General features: G+C 40.4%; 1 protein-coding gene across 2 annotated transcripts; it reads right to left on the bottom strand.

The window, feature by feature from the left end:
• MFSD11 (major facilitator superfamily domain containing 11) lies at positions 1–26,941 on the bottom strand. Of its 2 annotated transcripts, XM_043461842.1 has the most exons (14): positions 26,800–26,941; positions 26,346–26,519; positions 25,802–25,857; positions 22,880–22,987; positions 22,227–22,306; positions 22,018–22,114; positions 18,784–18,842; positions 18,109–18,253; positions 14,369–14,409; positions 8,612–8,677; positions 7,014–7,139; positions 4,251–4,425; positions 3,406–3,541; positions 1–2,877 (listed from the first exon to the last, which is right to left on the bottom strand). In XM_043461842.1, exons 2-14 carry the CDS (start codon positions 26,439–26,441, stop codon positions 2,713–2,715), a joined length of 1,350 nt encoding a protein of 449 aa, XP_043317777.1. In that variant the 5' UTR covers positions 26,442–26,519; positions 26,800–26,941; the 3' UTR covers positions 1–2,712. The 2 variants fall into 2 exon arrangements, with proteins under 2 accessions (XP_043317777.1, XP_043317769.1); XM_043461834.1 differs by lacking the exon at positions 26,800–26,941 and having other exon boundaries at positions 26,346–26,793.
• Between the last annotated feature and the right edge of the window lie 149 nt (positions 26,942–27,090).

The raw sequence follows: 27,090 nt of genomic DNA, 5'->3' as shown, positions 1-27,090 counted from the left end.
CAAGCATAAAAATTAAATTATTTATTTCATACCACATTTCAAATTCAAATGATACAAATTCAAACATGAGCTGTTATCAGTCAAATAAAAAGCCCACCAAGGCCAACACTACTTATAGACATAAAGACTGAGTAAAAAACAAAACGAAACCCACCCAAACACAAAATTTGAGTACAGAACTTAAGGTGAAGGACATCACACATAACAACAGGAGGGAGGCAGACAGAAGTTGTGTTCCTGACAGACTCCCCTCACTCCCTTTCTTTTCCCTTGTGAAAGCTGTTACCAGGAATCCTACCAGCAGGGATAAGAGGCTGCGGCTGCCCTGGGTGAATGTACTCAGTAGTAGTAACAGAGGCCATTGAACCTCTGCAGCCTAATTCTACAGACCTATCATAAGCAAAGGGAGCTTGAGCCTGGGAGTGAGGAACACAGGAATGCAGGGCCCAGTTTCCAGCTGAACGTGAGACAGGCAGCCTTGTGAGATGGTCCTGGGGATCCTGGTTCTAGTCACTCCCTGGTGTAACCCCCACCCCCTTCCTTGGGTGTGGCCGGGAACTAGTGACTTGCATCTAGTAAACAGAATATAGCAAAAGTGATGAGATGTCACTTTCAAGACTAAAATTATAAAAGACGATGACTTATGACTTGCTGGCACTTCCCTCTGGCTTTTCTCACTTGCTTTCTTTGATGAGGAAAGCCGTGAGAAACTAAGACTGTTAGTCCAACAGCCTGTGGGGAACCAACTCCTGCCGAGGAGGAGACTGAGCTGAGAAGCAGGTCCTCCCCGGGTCACACCTGGACTGCAGCCTGTGACAGACCCTGCGCTGGCGGGAGGACCTGGTTCAGCCACGCCGAGGTTCCAGACCCACAGAGACTATGCAGGAATACATAGGTCTTGTTTTAAGGGGTTGGGTTTTGGGGTAATATGTCATACGGAGATAGAAAACAAATACACCTGGGTAAACAATAATGTGCTTAGTGAAAAAAACTGTTAGTTGCTCAGTCATGTCTGACTTTGTGACCCCATGGAATACAGCCTACCAGGCTCTGTCCATGGAATTCTCCCAAGTAAGAATACTGGAGTGGGTAGCCGTTCCCTTCTACAGGGGATCTACCCGACCCCGACGCAGGGATCAAACGCGGGTCTCCTGCATTGCAGGCAGATTTTTTACTATCTGAACCACCAGGGAAATGGCTAAGTTTTGGGGTAATCTATCATATGGTGATAGAAAACAAATACATCTGAGTAAACAATAATGTGCTTAAAGAGATAATAAATTCATTTGTATTAATTCTGAAACAGCATTTACAACTTATATAAAATCAACTGTCAACTGAGTTTATCTCAACTTCAAGAAAGAAAATCAAAATTTTACAACTTGAAGCAAAAGAGTTTAGTGTTCCATACACATGCAATTTCTCTAAGGGTTCCAGCTAACCACAATTCCCTGAAATTGCCATCAAATCTGAAAGTCACACTCCATAAAATTGCTAAGCAGGTTTTTAAAAATAACAGAAAACAAAATATTGTTTGTCTTCTTGATTAAATCTACTTTGCCATAAAACTCAATTTGTACAGTTAATTTTCAAGTTTAAAAGTGAGCTTTCCCGTTTATAGGAAATGTCCAGAAGCAGCAAATCCACAGTGACAGGAAATGGATTACTGACCACCGGTGCCAGGCAAGAAAATGGGGAATGACTACTAGTAGGTTCAAGGGGGTTCTTTTTGGGGTGATGAAAATGTTCTGGAAAGGATAGTAGTGATAGTTACACAACCTTGTGAATGTACTGAAACACCACTAAACTGTATACTTTACAATGATGAATTTTATGATTTCTGAATTATATCTCAATTAAAATAACTGTTTAAAGCTCTTATGGATTAAAGTTAACATTTCCATTCTAAACATCTCCCCAAATAGCTAGATTCCATTCCCAGACATGCATATGGAATGGTGTTTCTTAGTGACAACAGCCTGCCACCATAGCTTAGACTTCACTACATGTTCTGGGTTGGTTTGTTTTTTATGCACTGCATCCTCTAGAAAAATTACTAGCAAAAGCCTCCATCAGTAAATGTGTACATTTTTTTCTTAACTGTGTTTTTGCTCATTTACAAATGTTAGATTCCTATTTTAAAAACTTAAGACAATTTTTACCTCATTTCATAATACTTGATTAGCACCCCTCTTGCTATGAACTATAAGAAAAATAATCAAAAATGTGCAAATCTTTTCAAAGATTCCATATCAGCATTACATGATTTATTTAAACGTCATTCCCAGACACACATGGGGTGGCACATGCTCCCTGTTACTACATAGTAACACACAGCCACACCCTGTAGGAGTCTTCATACGACATACGGCCTAGTAGTTTCAATCAAAGCATGATCTTTCAACCAGAACAGGGGGCAGAAGAAAACATTTACATTTATACATGATCATAAGGAACATGAGACAGATGAACTGAAACACAACATCTCCGAACAACATGACTGACAGAACAAATTTCCCTTATTTCACTAGTTTTTAAACAATATCTGTAAACTTGAATACCAACTCTGGCAGATTTAGCAGTCTTAGATCTCGGAGTTTCCATCCTAAACAGCCTCCAAGGTACGGTGAAGATGAGAGCGGCCTCCTCTGCGCGGCCCGGCCGCTCAGCCGAGGGTCTGAAGAGGCGGCCTCCTCTCACTGGCGCCCCTCCTCAAATACTTCGGTAGTCAGAGCCCCGGGCTACAATGGCAGCAGCTTCCCACTCCACAGTGAAGAAGGAGACAGTTCCAAAAAACCCAAATATCACCATGACCAGGAGTTGCCAATGAAGGAGAAGGTAGTTACTGTAGAAAAATGCCACAGCTGCACAAATGGACTAAGAATAAAGAAGACAAGACAGATCATGAAACGTGCACAGGTGACCCAGCCAACTCCACAACGAACCCCACCACTCTGACCCAAGGCTTCTTGTCACTGTTCCCTGCTCCTTCTGCATCTAGAGGGCACCTCCTTAGTTGGCAGCTCACAGACACACACCACCAAGTCCCGCTGAGAGCTGGGAATAATCAAGTAAGCTATAGTCTGTTATTTAAAACAGTATTTTGTTAAAAAAAAACACAAAACAAACTGGAGTGATAAAATCACGTGCATGCACAGTGAGAAACACACTTGTTATCTGCAAACACCTTGAATTGTGGTACCTACGGAAAGAAGTCTGAGCCATAGAGGCTGGAATATATACGAGTGATGGGACAAAAAAGACCACACTACTTATTGCCTCCTCATTCTGATCACAAATCCTTTTAAAGGATCTCCTGGACTTTCATTTAAGAAACATTAAGAAAATGAAGTTATAGCACTTAAAAAAGACCCACCTTTTAACACAGTCTAGAGAAGAATTTACCTGCACAAATTTAAAGACGGCAAAAGCTGGGGCGCTGTCTTCAGAATAGAGAAAACCTAAAATACTAAGCAGCTGGGTATTGAAGCAGCTGTCTCCAAGACCCAACAGGAAGCTGCAGAAGATGGCAATTTCTTTGCTGATTAAAATAAAATTGAGAGTGAGCATTAATAATATTTGTTAGAGTTGTTTAAAACGTAACAGCAACTCACCCACAAAAACATTTTACTCTCCAATTTAAACAAGTTTATGAAACAAGAATGAATAAACACTGGAATTTACAAAGTAAGAACTTATGCTCAAATGCTGTCACCTTCACAGTCTAGCAAACTCTAGTCTATTAACTATCAGGGAAGCAAACACTGTCTGGAATAGGGCTGCCCTTGGCTTGTGGATCCAGACATAAATGCCTACATGACAATGAATTTGAGAGCTGAGTGCAGTAAAATGACACCTGCAAAACTCCCGTAAACACTGCAAAAGGACTGGGCAGCTGACCCAGCAGACAGATCACCACTCGCTCCTCACTCCTCGCTCCATCTGAAGCCTGAACTTCTAGAGATTTCAATGCTCAAAAGGCAGAGATAAAAAACTCAAATCAGACACTTACATGACCCTTCACAGATCAAGAAAAAGATTCAGTGGGGAGAAAGGTTAAAACCAACAATCACAAAAATAACTTCAGATTCTCTATGGATTTCTATTCAAACTCATTCTGGCTCCATGAACACATGACAGATGACCTTATAACAGACTCACAGAAAAGGACTAACCGCTGCATTCTAAACTCCAAGCCCCCCTTTACCCCCTGCCTTCCTTAATTACTAGATGAAGGGCAGTCACTGTACCTGGGTTTGATGTAAGCGCCGCTGTCAGTGCCTTCAACAGGGGCAATGGGGGCGTCCCCAGGCAGGTTGAGGAATATTAAATAAAAAGCTATAAAATGTACCAGGATGCCCAACAGCACAACTGGATTCCTACCAAAACGATTATTCTTGCTCAGCAGTCCAAAGAGGCTTCCACCTATAAAATCAATGAACAAACAAAAAAATCCAAGGCCAAGTTAATATATCAAAAATTTATTTTTGAAAAAATGGACAATAGTGAATTTAATAAAATAAGAAAGCATAAATATACAAAATAAGAAATAACTGTTGAAACAAAGGAAAGTATAAAAATCAGGACAGACTTCTAGGTAAGATGGAGTAACAGGAACTGAATTTACCCCCAGTCTAAAAAAAAAAAGAAAAAAAAAAACAAAAATATGACACAGAGAGACAGGAAACAAATGAGGTGAGGCCCACACCTGCCCCAGCTGACTGAGAGGCGGTGGGCTTCGGAGAGCGGGAGGGCGGCAGCACAGGGGGAGGAGGGGGCCAGACCGGGAAGTGGGGGAGAAGGGGAGGAAAGGCAGGAGGAAGCCCACAGCCTCCCTGAGTTGAGGAGACAAGAGCTCAGGGTCTGGGGAGACCAAGGTGCTCAAACCAAGGTATGAGTTTCCAAGACAGGGCATCAGAAAGGAGAGCTGATCAGCACAGGATGTGAGTAGCAGAGATCAGAAAGAACTTTCCAAGAGGATTAGTGGCATTAGTGCCCTACCCTGGGCAGGGAAGAGTACCTGGTCCCACCAGCCAGACCGGAAATATTATTCACTGGGTATTCAGGAAAGGGTCTTCCCTTGGGGGAGAGAGATAATTAGCCCTCCTCTGAGCACTACTCTGGTTCCATCCAATACACTTTAAAAGCAAGACTCAAAAAGTCACACTGTTTCCAAGTAAATGAACTGCACCCAAGAACAAAGCTCAAGAACATGAACAGGAATGTAAAAGTCATCCCACGCCCAACAAGGTAAAGTTCACAATGGCTAGTATCCACATTACCAGGCATGCAAAGAAACAGGAAAATAGGACCTGTCATGAGACAAATCGGTCAAACACAGAGTTATCACCTGACCCAGCGATTTCAGTCCTAGGTTTACATACAACATAAGATCACACAAAAACTATACAGAAATGTTCACAGCAGCATTATTCATAATGGGCAAAAAGTGAAAACAACCCAAATGTCCATGACATGATGAATGGATGAATAAAAATGTGGTAGATCCATATGACTAAATATCATTTGGTAATAAAGAGGAATGAAGTAAAAAAGAAAAAAGAAATGAAGTAGTGATACATGCTACACCATGAAAAAACCCTGAAAACACTGTATTAAGTAAAAAGTCAGAAACAACAGAAAAATACATCTTGTATAATTCCATCCACATGAGATGTCCGGAATAGACAAATCTATAGAGAAAGTAGATTAGCAGTTGCCTGGAGAAAGGCAATGAAAATGTTCTAAAATTAATTATAGGGAACAAAAAAATATACCAACCCCCCCTTTCTCCACAGTGCTTATCACTTTGACATTTTAAGTTCTGGATATTTTTTATTGCCTGTGTTCTTCCCCAAGAATATAAGCTCCATGTTTTGTTCATACGATGGATGCACAGAAAGTCTCTGGGAAGCTCCTCACACGTTACACAGCGTCCACTACTGCACGAACGGCCAGATCACTGCTGCAGAAGGAGTAACTGGTGGTATGATCAAAGCAGAGGTGTGGTCTCAGCCTGTCCTCTTCTCCCCGCCTTCTGGTACAGAGCTCCTGAAACCCTAGGAATTTCCTCAGTGAAAGCAGTGTCTCTAGTTACCTTAACTAACCCCTTCCAGCCACACCTGAGTTAATGCTGATCCCTGAGGGACTGTGGGGGTGGCTCTAGTCAAGATGGAGGCTGGCTGCCAGAAGGACCCAGTCTTGATTAGAAAGGTGGAATGTCCAGTCCCACCCCCCACCTCAGGGGAGGGGAGAGGGGCTAGAGATTGAGTCCACTGCCATGATTTAATCCACCAGGATGAGATCTGCATAAAAATCCCCACACAACAGGTTTGGGAGACCATCCCCTGATGAATGCATCACGTGTCAGGAGGGCCCCACATCCTACACTCCAAGCGGACGCAAGTTCCCACACCAGGGGTCCTTCTGGGCTTTGCAAGTACCTCTTCATCTGGCTGTTCATCTGCGTCCTTTATTAATAAACTTTAACAGTAAGAACAGCACTTCCCAGGGGTGTTGTAGGAACCCTTGAATGTATAGCCAAGCTGAACAGAAGTGAAGGTGGCCTGGGGACTTGGGACTTGGACTGGCATCTGAAGTGAGGTTGGCCTTGCAGGACTGTACCCTTGAACCTGTGTGGTCTGATGCTAACTCTAGGAGTCAGTGTCAGAACTGAACTGTACTGCTGGACAGACAACTGGTGTCAGAGGTCCAGAGAACAAGAAATTCAGGGATTCTAATACACCTTCTCTAAGTATTTTAAGAGGAAAATTTGGGAAACATAAAGCAAAAATCTTTATGTTTTCTTACTTATGGCTTTGTCTTGAATTACTTGGCAAAAGTTTTATAATTTAGTTTTAGAACAGCGATAATAAAAGAAAAACCAGACATACCCATGTGGATAAAAATAAGCAAAGAAATAGAAATCCAAGGACAGAGAAGTGAAATATACTTAAAATTTCCATTATATCTGTAACAAACTGATTTAATGCAAAAAAATTTTTTAAACCAACCTAAAATTTCTCCAATGCCGATGAAAATGCCAGAAAGTCCAATGAGGCTTTTCTCTTCTGTTCCAAATTTATTTATAGCGCCAATACAGGTTCCATATACACCAGAGAAGAAAGTCAATTCCAGACCTTTAGAAAAGAGTCAGATTTAAACTACAGTTGTCCTTCAGTATCTGCCATGGGTACCAAAATCCAAATACTCAAGTCCTATAATCAGCTCTCTGTATTCAAGTCTCTACATCCTTAGAGTAAACCAACTGTGGATCACAAAGCACTGGATTTTGTATTGAAAAAACACACAGTCTCCCTTTCCTGGTTTTTTCTTCATGTCCAGTAGTATTTGAGCATGTATAAAACAAAATTCACTCAGACTGAAATGTTACTCCTCTAGCAGAGCGTAATTTTAAGTGATACAACTGATGGAAAGGAATTAGCCACAAGATGGCAATTGTCGCATATTTCAGATAAGAACGTACAACTCAAATAAGCAAAGACAGCCTTACGTTAAAACAGTCACTCTGCACAGAAAGGGGATGGACAGAGGACATAATTAACATAAACTTGTAACAGGGAAACTAAAGTGCTCACTATCCTTATTAATAGCTTTCCAAGGGAACAGGAACATATGGTTGCAAGACTAATACCTACTATCTACTTTTGCTTAAAGGAAAAAGTTTTAATTAAATGTTTTCCCAGGAAAAGAAATTTTAAAAATTTGGGTAAAAAATTAGAGCGAATCAGTAGAAGACCTGATTCCTTAATGTCACAAAACCTTACCTGAATTTTGAAGATGTTTAATATTCTATTTGACCTAAAAATAAGATGTTTCTACCTATACCTATGAGGCACACAGAGTTGAACCTTGAACAAATCGAGTTTGAACTGTGCAGGTCCCTGCAGTACTACAGGATCCACAGCTGGCTGACTGTGCAGACCAGGAAGCACAGATACAAAGGGCTGACTAAAGTCACACAAAGATTTCTGATCACAGGGGAGGTCAGCACACCTAATCCATCCCTTCACTGTTCAAGGGTCAACTGTAAAGGCAAAAGTAATAATTGACATATTAGAGCAATTTCTGACAAGGAAACAGATTTCCTTAAGACCTAAGCCTATTCCACCTATTACCACATCACATTATCACTGGAAGACAGAGAATTCAGCCTGTTTTATCGGAAATTATCTTAATTCATGCCCAAGCTGCACAGATTTCCTCATGGTTATTGTCTGCAGTGCTCCACGTTGTTCTGAGATCACTGCTGGAGACAAATCGAGCCTCCCGCTTTTCACGGAACTTGGGCTGGCCCTGGGATTTGTTTTCACCAACACGGGAAGGGGTCACAGAACTGCTGAGACATGGAGAGCGAGGAGATCCAGCTTGCATTAGACCCCTCCAGCCGTGCAAATGAAACTACCTTGGAAGTTTCAGCCCCAGCTATACTATGACAGCAGCCACAGGAGACCCCGACTGAGACCATCAGAAAACCCATTTCGCTGAGACAGGTCAATGTGCAGAACCGTGAGAAAGTAACACAGTTGTTGTCAACATTTACTGTCATTACGCAGTCACAGAAAACCAACACTATAATTAATTCTGTTACCTGTATAAGCAGTTGTAACGCTAAGAAGGAGCATCTCCTTAGTGACACATAACTTCAGAGACTTTTCTGTAAAAAAAAAAAAAGAAAGAAAAAAAAATTTAGGAGTACTTAACTAGATTTTAATCAACTGAACAAAAATTCTAAAATATTCATTCAACCAATTCATTATTACTTGCTGTCAATAATGCCAGTAAACAGACACACTGGGACACAGGTTAATGATTCAGATTAAAATGCTTAACATATGAACGAAACCTGTCCTGTAAATAAAATGTTGATTTCAACTGTTTAAATATATTCCGGAGTTGTGTTTTCTCTAACACCTTCTCCAGCTCTCATGAAAACAAATAAAACGGAGAAAAGAAACAGAACCAAACAACTGACTATTCCAACAGACTTGATTAAAGGTTAGGGAGTCAACAGTTGGCAAAGTGCTAACTTCCCCCAAGCAACTGTCCCCGGGCAGCTTTAAGGCTGGACTCAAGATCAGAATCAGCCCAGAGCTTTTTGACCACCCCAAGCTGGGATACCACCACTTCCTGAGATTCTTAGTCTCTGGATCTGAGGACTGAAACCTTAGTTCTGCCCATTTGTTTCTGATCCCTTTAATTTTTAATTTTTGTTGTTTAACTTAGTTGAAATCTACAGTGGAAAATGCATTTCTAAAAGTTGCACATTTTAACTGTCTTTGAACCTGCTCACATTTCATAATTTAAGGCCGCGTATCTAGGATCCTAAACTAATGGCAGATTGAGACTTCAGCTCCTACTCAGTGAATGACTAGGAAACTCACATCGGTCACAGACACTCTGTCCTGAATTTCTCCATATACAAAAGAGGATAGCTTTTTTCCTGAATTTCACTAAAATAAAGTGAGACTAAAATCAGTAAGATATTTTCACCAATCATATTCATATACTTCCAGAAAAAAAATACATGATTAATAAAGGTTAAAACAACATTTTTAATTAGAAAAATCATATTAGCAAAGCACATTTGCTTTTGAGTAATCAGAAGATTTAGCTAACAAAAGGAAATTTTAAAACATAACCTAAAAACAAAAATAATCTAGTATGATCCTATATGATGAATTCATGTCCTCATACATTTGTCCAAACCCATAAAATGTACACCATAGCCTCCAGCTAATAAATAAATTAAAAAAAAATAAAATAAAACGTACACCACCAAGAGGGAACCCTAATGTAAACAACAGACTCTAGGCAAAGATGATGAGCCACTGTACATTCATCAGTTGTTAACAAAAGTACCACAGTGATGGGGGGGGTAACGATCACGGGGAAGGTTATGCATGGGTGAGGGCAGGACATATATGGGAAATCTCTGTATACTGCCAATTTTTCTGTGAACCCAGAACTTCTAAAAAAAAAAAAAAAAACAAACCAAAAACCTAATATAATTTATTTAAGGAAATCGACAAACTCATCCTAAAATTCATATGCAAATTCAAGGGACTGATAATAGCCAAAATAATCTTGAAAAAGAACAAAGATGAAGACTCAAAATTTACAATAATCAACACAGCATGGTACTGGCATAAGAACAGGCATGTTGAGAAATAAACTCCTACATTCACAGTCAACTGTTTTCAACAAGGGTGCCAACGCAATTCAAAGGGAGAAAAAATAGTATTTCCAGAAAATGGTGCTAGAATGACTGATCTCGTGCAAATGAATGAAGCTGGATTCCTACATCACAACATCCATAACACTTGACTCAAAATGGATCACAGAACAAAATGTAAAAGCTAAAACTGTAAAACTCTTACAAAAAAATTCAGGAATAAATCTTTGTGACTTGGAGTCTTCCTAGGACACCAAAAGCACACACAACAGAAGATAAAGTAGATAAATCAGGCTTCATCAAAAATTTAAAAATTCTATGCTTCAAAAGATACCAAGAAAATGAGAAAAATCAACCTACAGAATGGAAGAAAATATTTGTAAATTATATATAAGGGACTTTCATCTAGAATATATAAAGACCTCTTACAATTCAATAATAAAAACACAAGGAATTCCCTGGCAGTTCACTGGTTAGGACTCAGCACTTTCACTGCTGAGGGCTGGGGTTCAATCCCAGGGTCAGGGAACAAGTCATATGGTGAGGCCAAAATAATATTAATAACAATAATACAAATAAACCAATTAAAAAATGAGCAAAAGACCTGAGCAGAAATTTCTCCAAAGTAGAGATGCAATGCCTATAAGCATATGAAAATATGCTCAACATCTTAGATATTGGGGAAATGCAAATCAAAGCCACAAAAAACCACTTTATACCTACTGGGATAGCGTTAGTCACTCAGTCGTGTCCAACTTTTGTGACCCTGGGGACTATAACCCAACAGGCTCCTCTGTCCATGGAATTCTCCAGGCAAGAATATTGGAGTGGGTTGCCATTTCCTTCTCCAGGTGATCTTCTTGACCCAGGGATCGAAGCCAGGTTGCCCACATTGCAGGCAGATTCTTTATCGTCTGAACCATCAGGGGCTAATAGGATAGCTATAATCAAAAAGATAACTCTAGAAAGTGGAGAAATTGGAACCTTCGTACATTGCTGGTGGGAATGTAAAATGGTACAGCCACTTTGAAAAACAACCTGGTAGTTCCTAAAAGATTTAACATAGAGATACCACAGAGCCCAGCAAGCCCACTACTCCTGGGTATACATCCAAGAAACCTGAAAACAAATGTCCACACAAAAACTTATGCTAAAACAAACAAACAAACAAAAAAAAACGTATGCTAAGAATCCCATCACAGAAGACCACAAGTCCTGTGATTCCATTTATACAAAATGTCCACTATCAGCAAATCTGTAGATAGAAAGTAGATTACTGGATAACTAGGGCTGGGGTTGGGGTTGGGAGAGGAAATGGAAAGTGATTACTAATGGGAAGAAAACGGAACTCACTGCTGATGGTTGTAAAGATTCTTTTGGGGGTGATAATTAGGTTCTAAATTTTTTTTTTTTAATTTTGGCCACATGTGTACTGAATCCTAACCACTAGACCAGGTAACTACCTGAATAGGTTCTAAAATTGATTGTAGTGATATCTGCACAACTCTCTGAATATACTAAAAACCACTGAATTATATAAGTCGGTGAGCTGTATACTATGTGAATTACATCTCAATAAAGTTATTCTATTAAAGAAAATAACCATAATCTAACATCTTAATGAGTCTCCTCCCAGGCTTTACGCTTTTTAAAATTTAAAAAGAAATTTCACTACTTATTCTGTTTTACAATTTATTTTCATATAACAAAGCAAACATTTTATAACATTTGTAGTAATCACTTTAATGGCTACAGTAATCTATTGGATAGCTGCTTTGTAGTTGAATATTTAAAGTATTTCTATTTCTCACTAATATAAATAGTAACTAAATCTTGGGAAAAATTCTTAATTATTTCCTGAGGATAATCCTATTAGTGGAATTGTTGGAGTAAAGGGATAAATATTTTTAAGGCTTTTGATTCTTACTGATAAATCAATCTTCAGAAAGTAATACAAGGACTATATTTTTAACAATGTGGTCTTATGCATTTAAGTACCTATAGCCTATATACTGAGAATTATTTATGTTCAGAAATTTAATAGAAAACTTAATTTGCATTTCTTGTAGTTTTTAATAACTTTCCTTTGTTTATAACTTTTTTCTACTGGAGTATTTATGCCTTTCTTCAGTTCAGTTGCTCAATTGTGTCTGACTCTTTGTGACCCTATGGACTGCAGCACATCAGGCTTCCCTGTCCATCACCAACTCCCAGAGCTTGCTCAAACTCAAGTCCATCAAGTCAGTGATGCCATCCAACCATCTCATCCTCTGTCACCCCCTTCTCCTGCCTTCAATCTTTCCCAGCATCAGGGTCTTTTCCAATGAGTCAGTTCTTTGCATGATGTGGCCAAAGTATCGGAGTTTCACCTTCAGCATCAGTCCTTCCAGTGAATATTCAGGACTGATTTCCATTAAGACTGACTGGTTGGATCTCCTTGCAGTCCAAGGGACTCTCAAGAGTCTTCTCTCCAACACCACAGTTCTAATGCATTCCTTTCTTATTGGTTCATAACCCTTTATCATATACTGTAAATATTGTCCCTGCCATTTTAATTTCATTTGGTTGTGAGAGATTGAAATTTTATATTTTAGGTAAAAAAGAGCATACTTTTCCCTTACTGTTTGATAGACCTGTGAAAGGCTCTACCAAATTAATTTCTTACAGTTACTAGTATGGTTTCATTTTTACATCTAATCTACATGGAATTTTAGTATAAGATGGGAAGTATGAGTTCACACTTTCCCATGTAGCCAGCTGTCTGGCCTTGCTTTTAAGACTCTTTTACAGTATTCCACATTCCTTTATGAACACAGACCTGGGTCTAGCTTCAGTTCCAGTGCTGTCTGTATTCCAGTGTTTTCAAATGAATTCATAATAGGTTTTGATATTTACTAGGGACAGTTCTTTTAAAAAATTCTGTTGGCTATTGACAGATATTTATTCTTCCAGAGGAACCTCTTATCAGGACCAAAAAAATAAATTTAAAAATCCTCATTGAAATTTTCTAGAATTGCATTAATATATACATTGAGCTGAGGAACTTAAGTGCCTTTAAATAAGCAAGAATCCCTTCTGCCCAATACCTACTACAGCATCAACTAAAGGAATATCATGATTAAATAATAAATGAAACACTGGCTCACAAGCAAACTAAAGCCTGGACATTCTTTTCCCTTTCTCTTTTGCCTTCAGCTTCATTGCCACCTCCTAACTTCCCATTGCTTCCCAAATGCCAGGAACCATTGCCTAAATTTAATTTTTCTTGCCCTATAGCACTTATATGCCTTATCTTTTTTAGCTGCTGCCTTCTTTCTCCTCATTCAAACCTGACAGCCCAATATCCTATTACTACCAAACCCTACACTATGTAACCAACCAGCTCCGTGATAAAAAGCTTGAGGCCCTCACTGCGTTAGTGTCTCCTTTTACAGAGAAGTTGAGGCAAAGCTGGTACAACTATCTAGAAAGTACATCCTGAATCTGGTTAATATTAAGAGACACCCAGAGGGGGGTTCAGAGCATAGAGGTTGCATCAAGTCTCACTGAAGCTGGATGAACCAGCCCATATGCCTGAAGGTCATCACCCTCCCTTTGCCTGACTTCATGTTCACCAAAAAAGCCAACATGTCTTTCTAGGCCTCTCATAACAAGAAGGAAATTCCTTGTTTGACCTTGAGTAAATAATTTTGCCAAGCCTCAGTTTTCTTTTCTATAAAATGGAGACAATGATACATATGTATTATATGATACTCACAGATTTGTCATGAGAATGAAATAAAACACATCAAGAGGTTTAGCAAGGAAGAACCCTCAACAGATGAGGGTGATTGGTCTTACACGTTACTGGGTCACCCGAGCCTGTGCTCTGTTCTAAGGAGTGACAAGCAATGTCTGAAGAAATGGTCTGTGTCCTCACTTCCTCCTATAAACTCCTAAACCTCTGCCTCCTCCTCCTCGGGCCTCCCTCACACACGCACTCAGGTAGGGCACTGCATTATTCTCCATCCCTCACAGGCCTATTAGAGATACTTATTGAGAAGACTAGCGGGTTTCAGAGCAGCACACCTAGAAACGTGAAAATACTGGGGTGCTGTCAATGCAAAGCTACCAGAGAAAGGGGGAAAGTTGTTCCTGAACAGTTCCTGCACTTCAGATACAGAGAATACTTACTAAACGCATCTACTGCCTTTGTCATGTTGTTCTGGGGAGACCTGAAAAGATAAAAAGAAAAAAGTTTTTCCCCAGAAAACTGAAAAAGAGAACAAACAAAAAAACCATCACATTCTCATTTAAGTCTGTAAAAGCTCTGCTCTCTGTGTGGTCTGGTAAACACTTCAGTGGCCTCAATGCGCCCTGCTCCAAGGTGTCCTTGCTTCAGAGACTGTGGGTAAAGTGCTCCTTGGGTGGCTCTTTACTAACCACACAACGTGATTCTCTCACATTAAATTTATGGCACAGAGTCATGCATGTCTTTCTCAGAAATGGTACTTCTCTGCACGCTCTACAGCCTGTCAAGAAAAGCCCAAGCACCGCAATGAAAAGCCCCAGCCACAACCAGAGAAAGCCCGCAAGCTGCACAAAGACCCAGCGCAGACAAAAAAAAGGAAAAACATTTTAAAAGGAAAGAAAGAAACAATACTTCAGGCAGGACAAAAATCTCCTCTACCCTGCTGTTTCTAAACTGTAAAAGCAAATCATGAGGGCTCAATTTTTCCACCACTCCAACTACGTAAAAAATTACTCTGTGGTTCTTCAGTGTTAAAAGCAACACCATCATCGGCTATGTGGGTTTGGGTGCAGTATCACCAACTGGTTAAAAACGTGGGCTTCGAGGCGGAGTCTTACTTTGCCACTTATTAGTTGTGTGGTTTCAGACAAGTGACTCCACTTCTCTTTCCCTTTCTCATTTGTAAAACAGGGACACTATCACTTACCCGTGAGAAGGAAAAGAGATACAGTGGCTTAAGGGTAAGTGTCTGCAGGTTGTGGTAAGAAAGTCTGTAAGAAATCACACTTCTTATCCTATCAGCCAAGTCTACTCCTAGATCTTGAAAAGATATCATTTACAAACAAACCTAAGAAAAAACCTAAAGGAGATCAGTTGACTTAAATTACTGACACAAAAAAGGTAATATGTTTTAACCAATAGGAAAACATTCTCCCCCACCATAAAAACTCATGCCTGAGGGAGGCTCAAGAGGGAGGGGACAAATGTATACCTATGGCCGATTCATGCTGATGTATGACAGAAACCAACACAACTATAGTTGTAAAGCAACTATCCTTCAATTAAAATTAAATTAAAAACACACACACACACACACACACCTCATGCCATCCCTGGAAGCAAATACTCTGTAGTCTCCATTTAATGACAGCACCCTCACCTTGTATTTGGATAAGATTGGGGGGTGGTGGTGGTGTTTTAGCCATTCAGTCGTGTCCAACTCTTTGTGACCCCGTGGACTGTAGCCTGCCAGGCTCCTCTGTGATTTCTCAGGCAAGAACACTGGAGCAGGTTGCCATTGCCTTCTCCAGGGGATCATCCCTACCAAGGGATTGAACCTGCTCCTCCTGCTTGGCATGTGGCTTCATTACCACAGAGCCACCAGGGTGGATATACCATTTCACACTCCAGGCCCCAAATTAAGTAGGAACTGATTTGTACGCTATAGGCTATTATTAAAATATAATCAACTCAGCTAGTACTCAGCTGTAAATCATTCAAAGTGGACTCCACTTTACGGAATCCTTTAAAATCAGATCCTACGTATTTCCTCAGTGCCTTCTGATCACACCAAGAATAAAATCCAAACTCCCGCCATATCCTTATGTAATCATCTCTCTGTCTGCTGCGGGTACTACTACTTGCACTGTGCACATCCCGCGGGCCGCCAGCAGACACCACACTCCCTTCCACACCTGGCCTTTGTTGCAATAGATATCAGCTGATCTTCACACCTTCTCACCACCCAGCTGTCTGCAAGCTCCCCCCTCTCACTGTCTGATAGAACTCATTCTGTTGTTTTCTTAACATGCATGGTGACTACCAGCCCCTCTCCAATTAAGTTGCATAAGAAGAGGGACTTCTCTGTCTCGCTCATTACTTCTTCCCCACCCTTTGGAAGACGGCTGGCGCATGCATGGTGCTTTTTATAAAATAAAGACATAGAAGTTTCAAGACTGGGAAGACAATTCAGGAGAAGAGAAAGATCTACAAGACGGAGCAGAACCACTCAGCACTGCACCTTATGACAGTTACATGATTCCTTGTCTAGCAGCGAAGTTCCCTGAACACAGGGATGGATTGTATTTGTCTTCACAGCCCCTAACATTTGCTGAATGAATGTTTAGTTTTTGTTAAGTTTGTGTCATTCATGTTTGGAGACCTCTTCTCCAATATCCATTGGTTTATGCTTTTAAAAATATGTGAGATATATATGTATGTATACTCAAATAAACACCTCTCTTTTGCTTGGAACAGTGCAAATTCTGAATGCTTAATGATCCTGTGACTGGAGAATTTTAGGCCCTTTTGGGGCTTTAAAAAGGCAGCACAGAAAGTTCAATGCAAAATTTTTAACAACAGATAAAATTCTAGGAGACAAGCTTCATAATTTATCAATTCACATAGCACAAGAGTGGTAAAGACTTCTTATTCCCCTTTCTTCAAATCTAGATGATGACCTGCAGAGAAATCACCTGCAAGGTTTTAGATAGTTTTACTTACAACTTAAAACAGGCCCCTGCTTTCAGTGGCAGGGCCTGGGAAAGGGGTAGAAGGCGCCATGTCTGGCCTTGAAGGTGGCAAGCAGCAGCTGCTGAAGCAGCCCAAGAACCAGGCCGAGGGGATGGATGAGGAAGATAAGACATTCAAACAGAAACAGAAAGAAGAGGTCTTGGGGAATGGCCCCCTGGCTACAAGTGGAATTAAGAAATCTGTTAAAAAGCAAGCTGTTCCTTGTGCCTGAGGAAATAAAGGCCCTTAATTCCATTCCTTTTTAAACTTCTGGATTTCCAGCCATGACATCTGTTGCCACCCATAGCTAGAATGAAGTGCTGTTTTAGAGCCTGCTGTACATTTAAAAATAAACTTTTGTAAAAAAAAAAATAATAATAACATGGGACTTCCCTGGTGGTCCAGTAGCTAAGACTCTATGCCCTCAACGCAGAGGGCCTGGTCAGGAACTACATCCCACATGTCACAACTAAAGAACTCACATGCCGCAACTACAAAACCCTGCATGCCGCAGCTAAGAGCTCACACACTCCAACTAAGACCCAGCACAGCCAAATACATAAGAAATATGCTCAAGGTTATTCACAATATTTAGAAAAACAGGACTTTGTACTCATTTCCCTGCAGGGATTATGTCAGTGCAAACTACCATCACAGGTTAGTGCAAAATCCAGAGCATGGGGGTAACTACGGTTCATCTATGATGACTGTTGGTGGCCTTGCCACTTACTTGTACCACATGATAGGAAAATTTTAAGCCTGGATGCGAGAAAGTGACTGAGGACTATTTTCTACTTAACTTTATGAGCCCATATCCTCACACGTTAAAACACAGAAAATGTCTGCTGAACTGAAGGAGGAAATTGAGGCCTAGAGAAAGTCAGGGGAACATTGCTACTGTCCAGGGTCACGCAGGAAGTGACGTGGGATGAGACTAAAATCCCTCCACAACCCTTTTAGCTACCTCCCCCACCTCTGTCTATCTTCCTTTCCCTTCTTCCTCCCTGACAGCTCCTCTTTATCTTCTTTCTCTGCTTATTTGCTTTAAAATTTTCCCCTCACGTCTGCCCAATACTGGATATCAGTTAGGGCTATAACAGGTTTGTAATTTCTAGACTGTATCTATTCAAAATATAGTTTAAAATAGAAAGGAACATTTCCAACTTCTTACTCATTGATGTCCAAGTCCTGGTCATCAGAAGATTCATCTTCTCCCAAGACATTTTCAGAATCTGGTTTCCGAATGAGAAAGAAAAGTACTGTCCCCACAAGGCTAATCACCGTTAGGGCAATAAACACTGTTCTTCGGTCACTCTCTAGGGAGAAAAAAGAAGATGAAAGTAGATAGCACTAGCCACACAATTCCAGAGTCAGTATCATGTTCGGTATTTTGTTTATAACTATTCACATACATTATTACTAATTTTACTTTACTGCATCAGTAAAATCCTAAGACAAAGAGATAAATAGGATACATCTACCTCTGTCTTTCAGTTAGAGAAATACTAATAAGCCAAGAGAAAAACAGCGTAAGAACTTAATCATATTCTTTTAATCAGAGTATAGACAAAACAACTGAATTAAAAACTCTTTTGACAACTGATTAGTCTACCCACACATACACAACCTTCTCCCACACTTTGAGATGCTACTTGAAGTGCAGTCATAAGCTGTAAATCCTAGCATAATAATATAATCCAAGGGAAGATATTAAAAGCAAAACTCTGAGAGGACTTAGAGTACCAACATTCACTAGAACAATCTGAACCAAACATACTGGGAATTTTCATGGAACTGCTATTTTGCTTTGAACATATCTGAATAAAGCACAGTGAATAAAACAAACCTGATATCTGAGTTTTCCCTTGCCAAGCAAAATATATGTAGAGATTTCCAAAGAACAAGCTGGGGGAAGAAAAGGAAGGAGAGGATGTTGGGAAGTTATTTTCATATTTATGGGCTTTAAAATAATTTTTCCATTCCTTGTTTAAAAAAAGAGAGAGAGAGAGGCCTAAAGAAGTTATCTACCTGCCCTAAGTCATTTAAAAGTATCGACTTCACTCTTTTTCTGAAAAACTCAACTGACCCAGAGGGAACTTAGTCTCCTTCCACATGACAGCAACCTGATTCAGAATCGGCCTCCAAAGACCTGACTCACTGAAACATGTGATTTATTGGAGTCTGGAAATGACACCCAGGAAACAAGTTTACTCTACCTCTAAAATTCTGTATTTTAAAGAATTGGTGAAAAGATCAATGATTTAGTTAACTGCATCTAATCAAATACTTTATTTAGCAGTTTCCTAGGGAAAAAATCAGGCTTCCCTGATGGCTCAGTGGTAAAGAATCCACCTGCCAATGCAGGAGACGCAGATTTGATCCCTGGGTTGGGAAGATCCCTGGAGAAGGAAACGGTAACCCACTCCTTTGTTGTATTCTTGCCTGGGAAATCCCAGTGACAGAGGAGACTGGCAGGGCTACAGTCCTTGGGGTCACAAGAGTCAGACAGGATTGAGCGACTAAACAGCAACAGGGAAGAAATCATTCACTTACACTCCAGTTGCTTAATATACAACCCCTTAAAACAATATTCATATTTGTTAAGCCTTCAGTTCAGTTTAGTTGCTCAGTCATGTCCAACTCTTTGCAACCCCATGGACTGCAGCATGCCAGGCTTCCCTGTCCATCACCAACTCCTGGAGCTTACTCAAACTCATGTCCATCGAGTCAGTGATGCCATCCAACCATCTCATCCTCTGTTGTCCCCTTCTCCTCCCACCTTCCATCTTTCCCAGCATCAGGGTCTTTTCCAGTGAGTCAGTTCACTGCATCAGGTGGCCAAAGTATTAGAGTTTCAGCTTCAGCATCAGTCCTTCCAATGAATATTCAGGACTGATTTCCTTTAGGATGGACTGGTTGGATCTCCTCGCATGCAGTCCAAGGGACTCTCAAGAGTCTTTTCCAACACAATTCAAAAACATCAATTCTTTGGCACTCAGCTTTCTTTACAGTTCAACTCTCACATTCATACATGACTACTGGAAAAACCATAGCTTTGACTAGATGAACCTTTGTTGGCAAAGTAACGTCTCTGCTTTTTAATATGCTGTCTAGGTTGGTCATAGCTTTTTTTCCAAGGAGCGTCTTTTTATTTCATGGCTGCAGTCACCATCTGCAGTGATTTTGGAGACCAAGAAAATAAAGTTTCTGATTCCACTGTTTCCCCATCTATTTGCCATGCAGTGATGGGACCGGATGCCATGATCTTAGTTTTCGAATGTTGAGTTTTAAGCCAACTTTTTCATTCTCCTCTTTCACTTTCATTAAGACACTCTTCAGTTCTTCTTCACTTTCTGCCATAAAGGTGGTGTCATCTGCATATCTGAGGTTATTGATATTTCTCCCGGCAATCTTGATTCTAGCTTGTGCTTCATCCAGTCCAGGATTTCTCTGCATATAAGTTAAATAGCAGGGTGACAGTATGCAGCCTTGACATACTCCTTTCCCGATTTGGAACCAGTCTGTTGTTCCATGTCCAGTTCTAACTGTTGCTTCTTGACCTACATACAGATTTCTCAGGAGGCAGGTCAGGTGGTCTGGTATTCCCATCTCATTAAGAATTTTCCCCAGTTTGTTGTGATCCACACAAAGGCTTTGGCATAGTCAATAAAGCAGAAATAGATGTTTTTCTGGTACTCTCTTGCTTTTTTGATGATCCAACAGATGCTGGCAATTTGATCTCTGGTTCCTCTGCCTTTTCTAAATCCAGCTTGAACATCTGGAAGTTCATGGTTCACATACTGTTGAAGCCTGGCTTGGAGAATTTTGAGCATTACTTTGCTACTGTGTGAAATAGGTGCTGGTAATGCTTCCTAAGGTCCACTTGACTTTGCATTCCAGGATATCTGACTCTAGGTGAGTGATCACACCATCGTGGTTATCTGGGTCATGAAGATCTTTTTTGTACTGTCCTTCTGTTTATTCTTGCCACCTCTTCTTAATATTTTCTGCTTCTGTTAGGTCCATACCATTTATGTCCTTTATTGTGCCCATCTCTGCATGAAATGTTCCCTTGGCATCTCTAATTTTCTAGTCTTTCCCATTCTATTGTTTTCTTCTATTTCTTTGCACTGATCACTGAGGAAGGCTTTCTTATCTCTCCTTGGTAGTCTCTGGAACTCTGCATTCAAATGGCTATATCTTTCCTTTTCTCCTTTGCCTTTAGCTTCTCTTCTTTTCTCAGCTATTTGTAAGGCCTCCTCAGACAACCATTTTGCCTTTTTGCATTTCTTTTTTTGCTAAGCCTTACCAAAGCCAAAATTTTAGGCATTTAGGATATGAGGGTAAATCCTCAGGACAGATTCCATGACAGAATGCCTGTTGTTGCTTTTTACTGAGGAAATATATAACATACTGTATCCTTCAGTGTCCATAGAGTTAGTCTATGAAAATTTAATTGTTAACAGCTGTCAAGTAGCATAACTGGGTGGGAAGGACATGGCCTTTGGAATCCACATGATTGGATAAGTTACTTAACTTTTAGTTAAGCTTTTGTTATCTAATCTGTAGAATGGAGATAATACCTTCTTATCACAGGAGATTGTAACTATTATTGAGATTAAAGAGCCCAGTAGTACCTAAGGTATGTATGAAGTATGCATGCCTATCAAGTCATTTCAGTCCTATCTGACTCTGTGACCCTATGGACCATAGCCTGCCAGGTTCCCCTGTTCACTGGTATTCTCCAAGCAAGAATACTGGAGTGGGTGTCATACCTTGCTCCACAGGATCAAACCCAATCTGCATTGGCAGGCAGGTTCTTTACCAGTGAGCCACCTAAGTATAGCAGATGCTACATACATTATGGCTAATATTTTCCATTTGCTAATCATAAATTTTAAGGAGGTAGATCCATGCATCTTTAAATAATCCCATAAAATTTTAAATCTCTATGACATTTACCTAGGAACTTAACTCACGTAAAAAGAAGATCTGAGTTCTCAACACAATCGGGATCTAAAAAATGGTCTGACCAAAAAAAAAAAAATTATAGGAAAGATGGAACCATAAGAATTATTACCTAAATTGTAAGAGTGCCCAGAAAATTCCACTGTTTCTCCCAATAGTGTGCTCGTCTGAATTTATTGTCAGGCAGTTTCCTTGTGCTGTCCAAAGTACTAAAATTCAAATCAAAAGTTTATCAAGGGAATGAAAGCATTTAGCTTTATATATTAAACATATAAACAATACTCTTAGACTCAGAAAATAGAGAGAAATCAAAATGCTTACCAGCAGCTGCAATTCCAATGAAAACAGAGGCTGTGTAGAAGGACCACGGGAAAGGCTGGATAAAAACGGCAATGTACATGCTAAAATATAACAGGTCAACGTATTACAGTCAAACAATACCTGAAACAGAAGGTCAATTATGCCTTCTAGGAATCAATTCTGAGGGATCTCTTCTTTCAAAATTCAAGCTGTAAAGGGCTTTTCCAGTGTTGGAAAAAAGAGGACAAGTGTCATTTCTTAACTTACTATTTCAAATTTGTGAACTCAGTCACTGAATAAAGATTTGCCTTTAAAGACTGGCCTTCACCAAACAGCTCAGCACACAGTGGGACTACAGTTCTGTAGCCCAGAAGAAATTTAATTACCATTAATCTACTTGATACAAAATAAGATTTTTACCTGAGTTCTTTTCAAACCTACAGAAAGAGGTTTTTGGATATTGTATATATTAGTGGCAAAAGGAAAGCAAACATACACAAATCCCATCACTTTAAAACAATAGTATTGCTAATTATCAAGTAGAGAGCCAAACCTCTAAAATACTACCTATAATCTATTCCAACCAAGTCAGGAAGTTCAAAGCACAAGTTTACTATGTGCTTGAAAGAAGCTGAAGGCATTCTAATTAAATGAAGGAAAACCAGATTACTTACCTGTAAAATAAACCACTAGCAAACATAGACAGTTGAGGTCCTACAATGGCAACCACTGATGGTGTAATCAAATTTGAAGCAGAGAACACTCCATAAATAATTGCCATGCTGCACACATAACATACAAAAGGGAAAAAAACAAAACTCTTGAAACACCGTCTCAAAGCTAAGCTCAATTTTTCTCAAACCTAATTAGAGTCTACAGTTTTGGGTTTTTCTTTTTTTTTTGCAATAACCACTCATATTCTTTAGTCAGAATTTATAACTACATCCTTATGCTGATGTCACATAAAACTTTAATGTCACATTAAAGTTTTCACTTGTTCAAAATACTGAAGTCTTGGCAATTGAGACGAGTCAGTCTGCCTTAGACAATATGATTTTTAATTTATCAGTGAATTATTATAGCAGCTAACACAACCCCATGAAGAACATATTATTTTTTATGGAAAAGAGAAGTGAAATACAGAGGGGTCAAGAAATGTCAAAAGTGCAGCTGGACAGCTAGTCAATGGTGGAACCAGAATCTCATCCCTGGGAATCTGACTCTAGAGGTCCTCATTAACCAGTCTGCCCTACAGATTTAGCTGACAACTCCTGGCAGTGGCATGAAATCTCACTGCTATAAATAATCATGTAACTATAACTTGCTTAAACCAGAATCTATTTAACTTAACGTAATGGTTCACTTGAGAAACCTATATGCAGGTCAGGAGGCAACAGTTAGAACTGGACATGGAACAACAGACTGGTTCCAAATAGGAAAAGGAGTATGTCAAGGCTGTATATTGTCACCCTGCTTATTTAACTCATATGCAGAGTATATCATGAGAAACGCTGGGCTGGAAGAAGCACAAACTGGAATCAAGATTGCCGGGAGAAATATCAATAACCTCAGATATGCAGATGACACCACACTTATGGCAGAAAGTGAAGAATTAAAGAGCCTCTTGATCAAAGTGAAAGAGGAGAGTGAAAAAGTTGGCTTAAAGCTCAACAATCAGAAAACTAAGATCATGGCATCCAGTCCCATCACTTCATGGGAAATAGATGGGGAAAGAGTGGAAACAGTGGCTAACTTTATTTTTGGGGGCTCCAAAATCACTGCAGATGGTGACTGCAGTCATGAAATTAAAAGACGCTTACTCCTTGGAAGGAAAGTTATGACCAACCTAGACAGCACATTAAAAAGCAGAGACATTACTTTGCCAACAAAGGTCCGTCTAGTCAAGGCTATGGTTTTTCCAGTGGTCATGTTGGATGTGAGAGTTGGACTGTGAAGAAAGCTGAGCACCGAAGAATTGATGCTTTTGAACTGTGGTGTTGGAGAAGACTCTTGAGAGTCCCTTGGACTGCATGCAAGGAGATCCAACCAGTCCATCCTAAAGGAAATCAGTCCTGAATATTCATTGGAAGGACTGATGCTGAAGCTGAAACTCCAATACTTTGGCCACCTGACGCGGAGAGCTGACTCATTGGAAAAGACTCTGATGCTGGGAGGGATTGGGGGCAGGAGGAGAAGGGGACGACAGATGATGAGATGGCTGGATGGCATCACCGACTTGAAGGTCATGAGTTCAAGTAAACTGGGGAGTTGGTGATGGACAGGGAGGCCTGGCATGCTGCGATTCACGGGGTCGCAAAGAGTCGGACACGACTGAGCGACTGAACTGAACTGAACTGAATGTTCACTTGAACATTATTCAGCTACTGCAGACCTGGTCCCAGTATATATGTAGCCAAGTGTGACTAAGACCATTTCAAAAGTTTATAAGCCACTATTTATAAATCCAAAGTAAATTATTCTTTGGCTTTTATGAATTTCTCAAATACCAATGGTTCTTTCACCTGTTCTTTACAATATATATGAAGAAAATACATTAGTAAAAATTGTGATGTTATTATTGCTGCTGCTAAGTCACTTCAGTTGTGTCCGACTCTGTGCGACCCCATAGGCGGCGGCCCACCAGGCTCCCCCATCCCTGGGATTCTCCAGGCAAGAACACTGGAGTGGGTTACCATTTCCTTCTCCGATGCATGAAAGTGAAAAGTGAAAGGGAAGATGCTCAGTCGTGTCCAACTCTTATCGACTCCATGGACTACAGCCTACCAGGCTCCTCCGTCCATGGGATTTTCCAGGCAAGAGTACTGGAGTGGGGTGCCACTGCCTTCTCCAGATGTTATTATTAGTCACTTAGAAAAATGGGCATTAACATTCTTTTACTCTCAAGTATTATACATAAGGTCAGGTTTAGGTTAGATAACAAAGAACCAAATAAGAAGAGTTGGGGAGAGTGGGAGGGGCAGCTGACCACAATCTAACATTTAACCACAGAAATATTTCTTAAGAAATCTGTTTGTGTTTATATACATGTATGAGTTACATTCCCAACTTCAATCACAATGTACTAGTGACCTACGAAGAGCTTTTCACTTCATTTTCTCCACCTGTAAAATTGCCACTAAACACCTTAACAGAAATCTAAAAGCTCCTGATGACAGTATATTAATAATTATGAAATTAGAAAAACAGGAAGACCAACAAATATTTCAAGAGTCTTATAAAACATCCTCTGTTTAGGATTGGGAAGATGTAATTATGACAATACCTGAGTGCTTATTAAATGCCAGCCACTGTGCTAAGCGCTTTACACACATTAACCTGAGCAAGGAAACTGAGCACATAGAAGCAATTTCCTAAGATACCACAGCAATTAAGTATTGAATCTTGTATTTCAAACTCAGTGTTTAATTCTACTTGAAACCCAAACTCATCACCTTTATCACATTATGTTCCCCTAAACAGTCTAGATACAGAGAAGAAAAAACAATCCAATCACAGTATCTTATGTTGTCTGTGACTGAGGAAGTTTAAGCAATTTCTAGAATACACAAAGTAGAACCAATCACACAGTACAATACCTGGTATATCCACTGCCGTGAAAATCTGTACTATTTAAGCTCCTGATGACAGTTTGCTGTGTGGAAAATAAAACTAATCAATGAAAACGTTTTGTAATCTCCCCTCCCCACCCAGAAAATCTGTCTCCAAGTAGTGAGAATAAAGTAAAAATTCAAGATGCTGGATACAGAAATCCCAACAGGAGAGAAGAGAAAGGACTACAGAATGGAAGGCAAACCAAGGGCGGGCAGGTCAGGTGGGGAGGGCTGAAGACCATCTGTAACTAGGCTCTACGTTTATTCCCTTAACTGTCCAAGTACTAATATAGTCCTTAATACAGATAACAAATAAGTCAACATATAAACCCCAAATCAAATGAGAGAAAGAAACGACCCCACTAAGAGATGTCTGACACATGAAATCAAATCTTATCATGGAAAACGAGGAAGTGTTAAGTGACAAAATAAAAGGTGCAACTTAAGCGTACTATTAGACATAACGTTATCAATTTTGGAATGCATTATGACAAGGACTGCAAAGGAGGGAGAACAAAGTCCAACTCACCGCTACATTTCCACAAGTTTGAAAGGCGGTGAAGATAAACATAAAGGCAATTCCTAAAATAATGATGTTGAAAAGCTTTTTAGATTCCGGGGACATTTTGGCTCAACTCTGCTGGAGGTCAGCAGTAGCCCAGGGCAGTCAGACAGCTCTCCTCCAGGCGAACCCACTGCAATCCTGGAAGAAGAAATGAGATGGTGAGAGGAGGCAGATCCAGGAGCAGGGCAGCCAAGCTGTCAACTTCCAGGTCTTGGAGTAGAGTCCGGGGCTTAGGGTGAAGTTCTCCCCACAGGCTTAGGTAGGACCTTCCTAACACACGATTCGAGTAGGGAAGGACCCAACACCCTGAGAAGAGCAAAGAACGTTGCTGCCCCCAAGTTGAGGAGCCAAGAGAGAATCAGGAGTCAAGGGCGAGATGCAGCAGCTGGTAAGGCCCCGCCGCCTTGCCCTGACTCACCTCAGGTCAGGCGACCCGGTCACCTGACCGCAGCCGAGGCGCCGGCCGCTGGGCTCACTGGGAATTGTAGTCCAGGGCGGCCGGGGAAGCGCAAGCTCGCGGCTAGGGCTCCAGCATCCGCTCGGAGGGAGCAGGGCGGACCTCGAGGGCTCTGGGAAGGCGGGGGCTAAAAAGCGGAACCCAGCGAAGGAGCCAGGAATTGAGGAAGGAGGCCTGGAGGCCGCGAAGCTGGTCTGAGGAGACGGAAACACAGAGGGGCAAGGTGAAGGAATACCCCTCTACAGAGAGAGA

This window comes from Cervus canadensis, chromosome 1 (genome assembly GCF_019320065.1).
Source record: "Cervus canadensis isolate Bull #8, Minnesota chromosome 1, ASM1932006v1, whole genome shotgun sequence".
NCBI classification, from domain to species: Eukaryota; Metazoa; Chordata; class Mammalia; order Artiodactyla; family Cervidae; genus Cervus; species Cervus canadensis.
Note: the sequence above shows the minus strand (reverse complement) of the source record. Positions and strands in the feature narration are given on the sequence as shown.

Excerpts from the sequence above, each read along its gene's own strand:
- MFSD11 (XM_043461842.1), bottom strand. The coding sequence starts at position 26,441 with ATGTCCCCGGAATCTAAAAAGCTTTTCAACATCATTATTTTAGGAATT. Across the intron at positions 14,410-18,108 it reads CAGGACTTGGACATCAATGA|GTCTCCCCAGAACAACATGA; the intron begins GTAAGAAGTTGG and ends TTATCTTTTCAG. Across the intron at positions 8,678-14,368 it reads AAAGGCAGTAGATGCGTTTA|AAAAGTCTCTGAAGTTATGT; the intron begins GTAAGTATTCTC and ends TTTTTTTTACAG.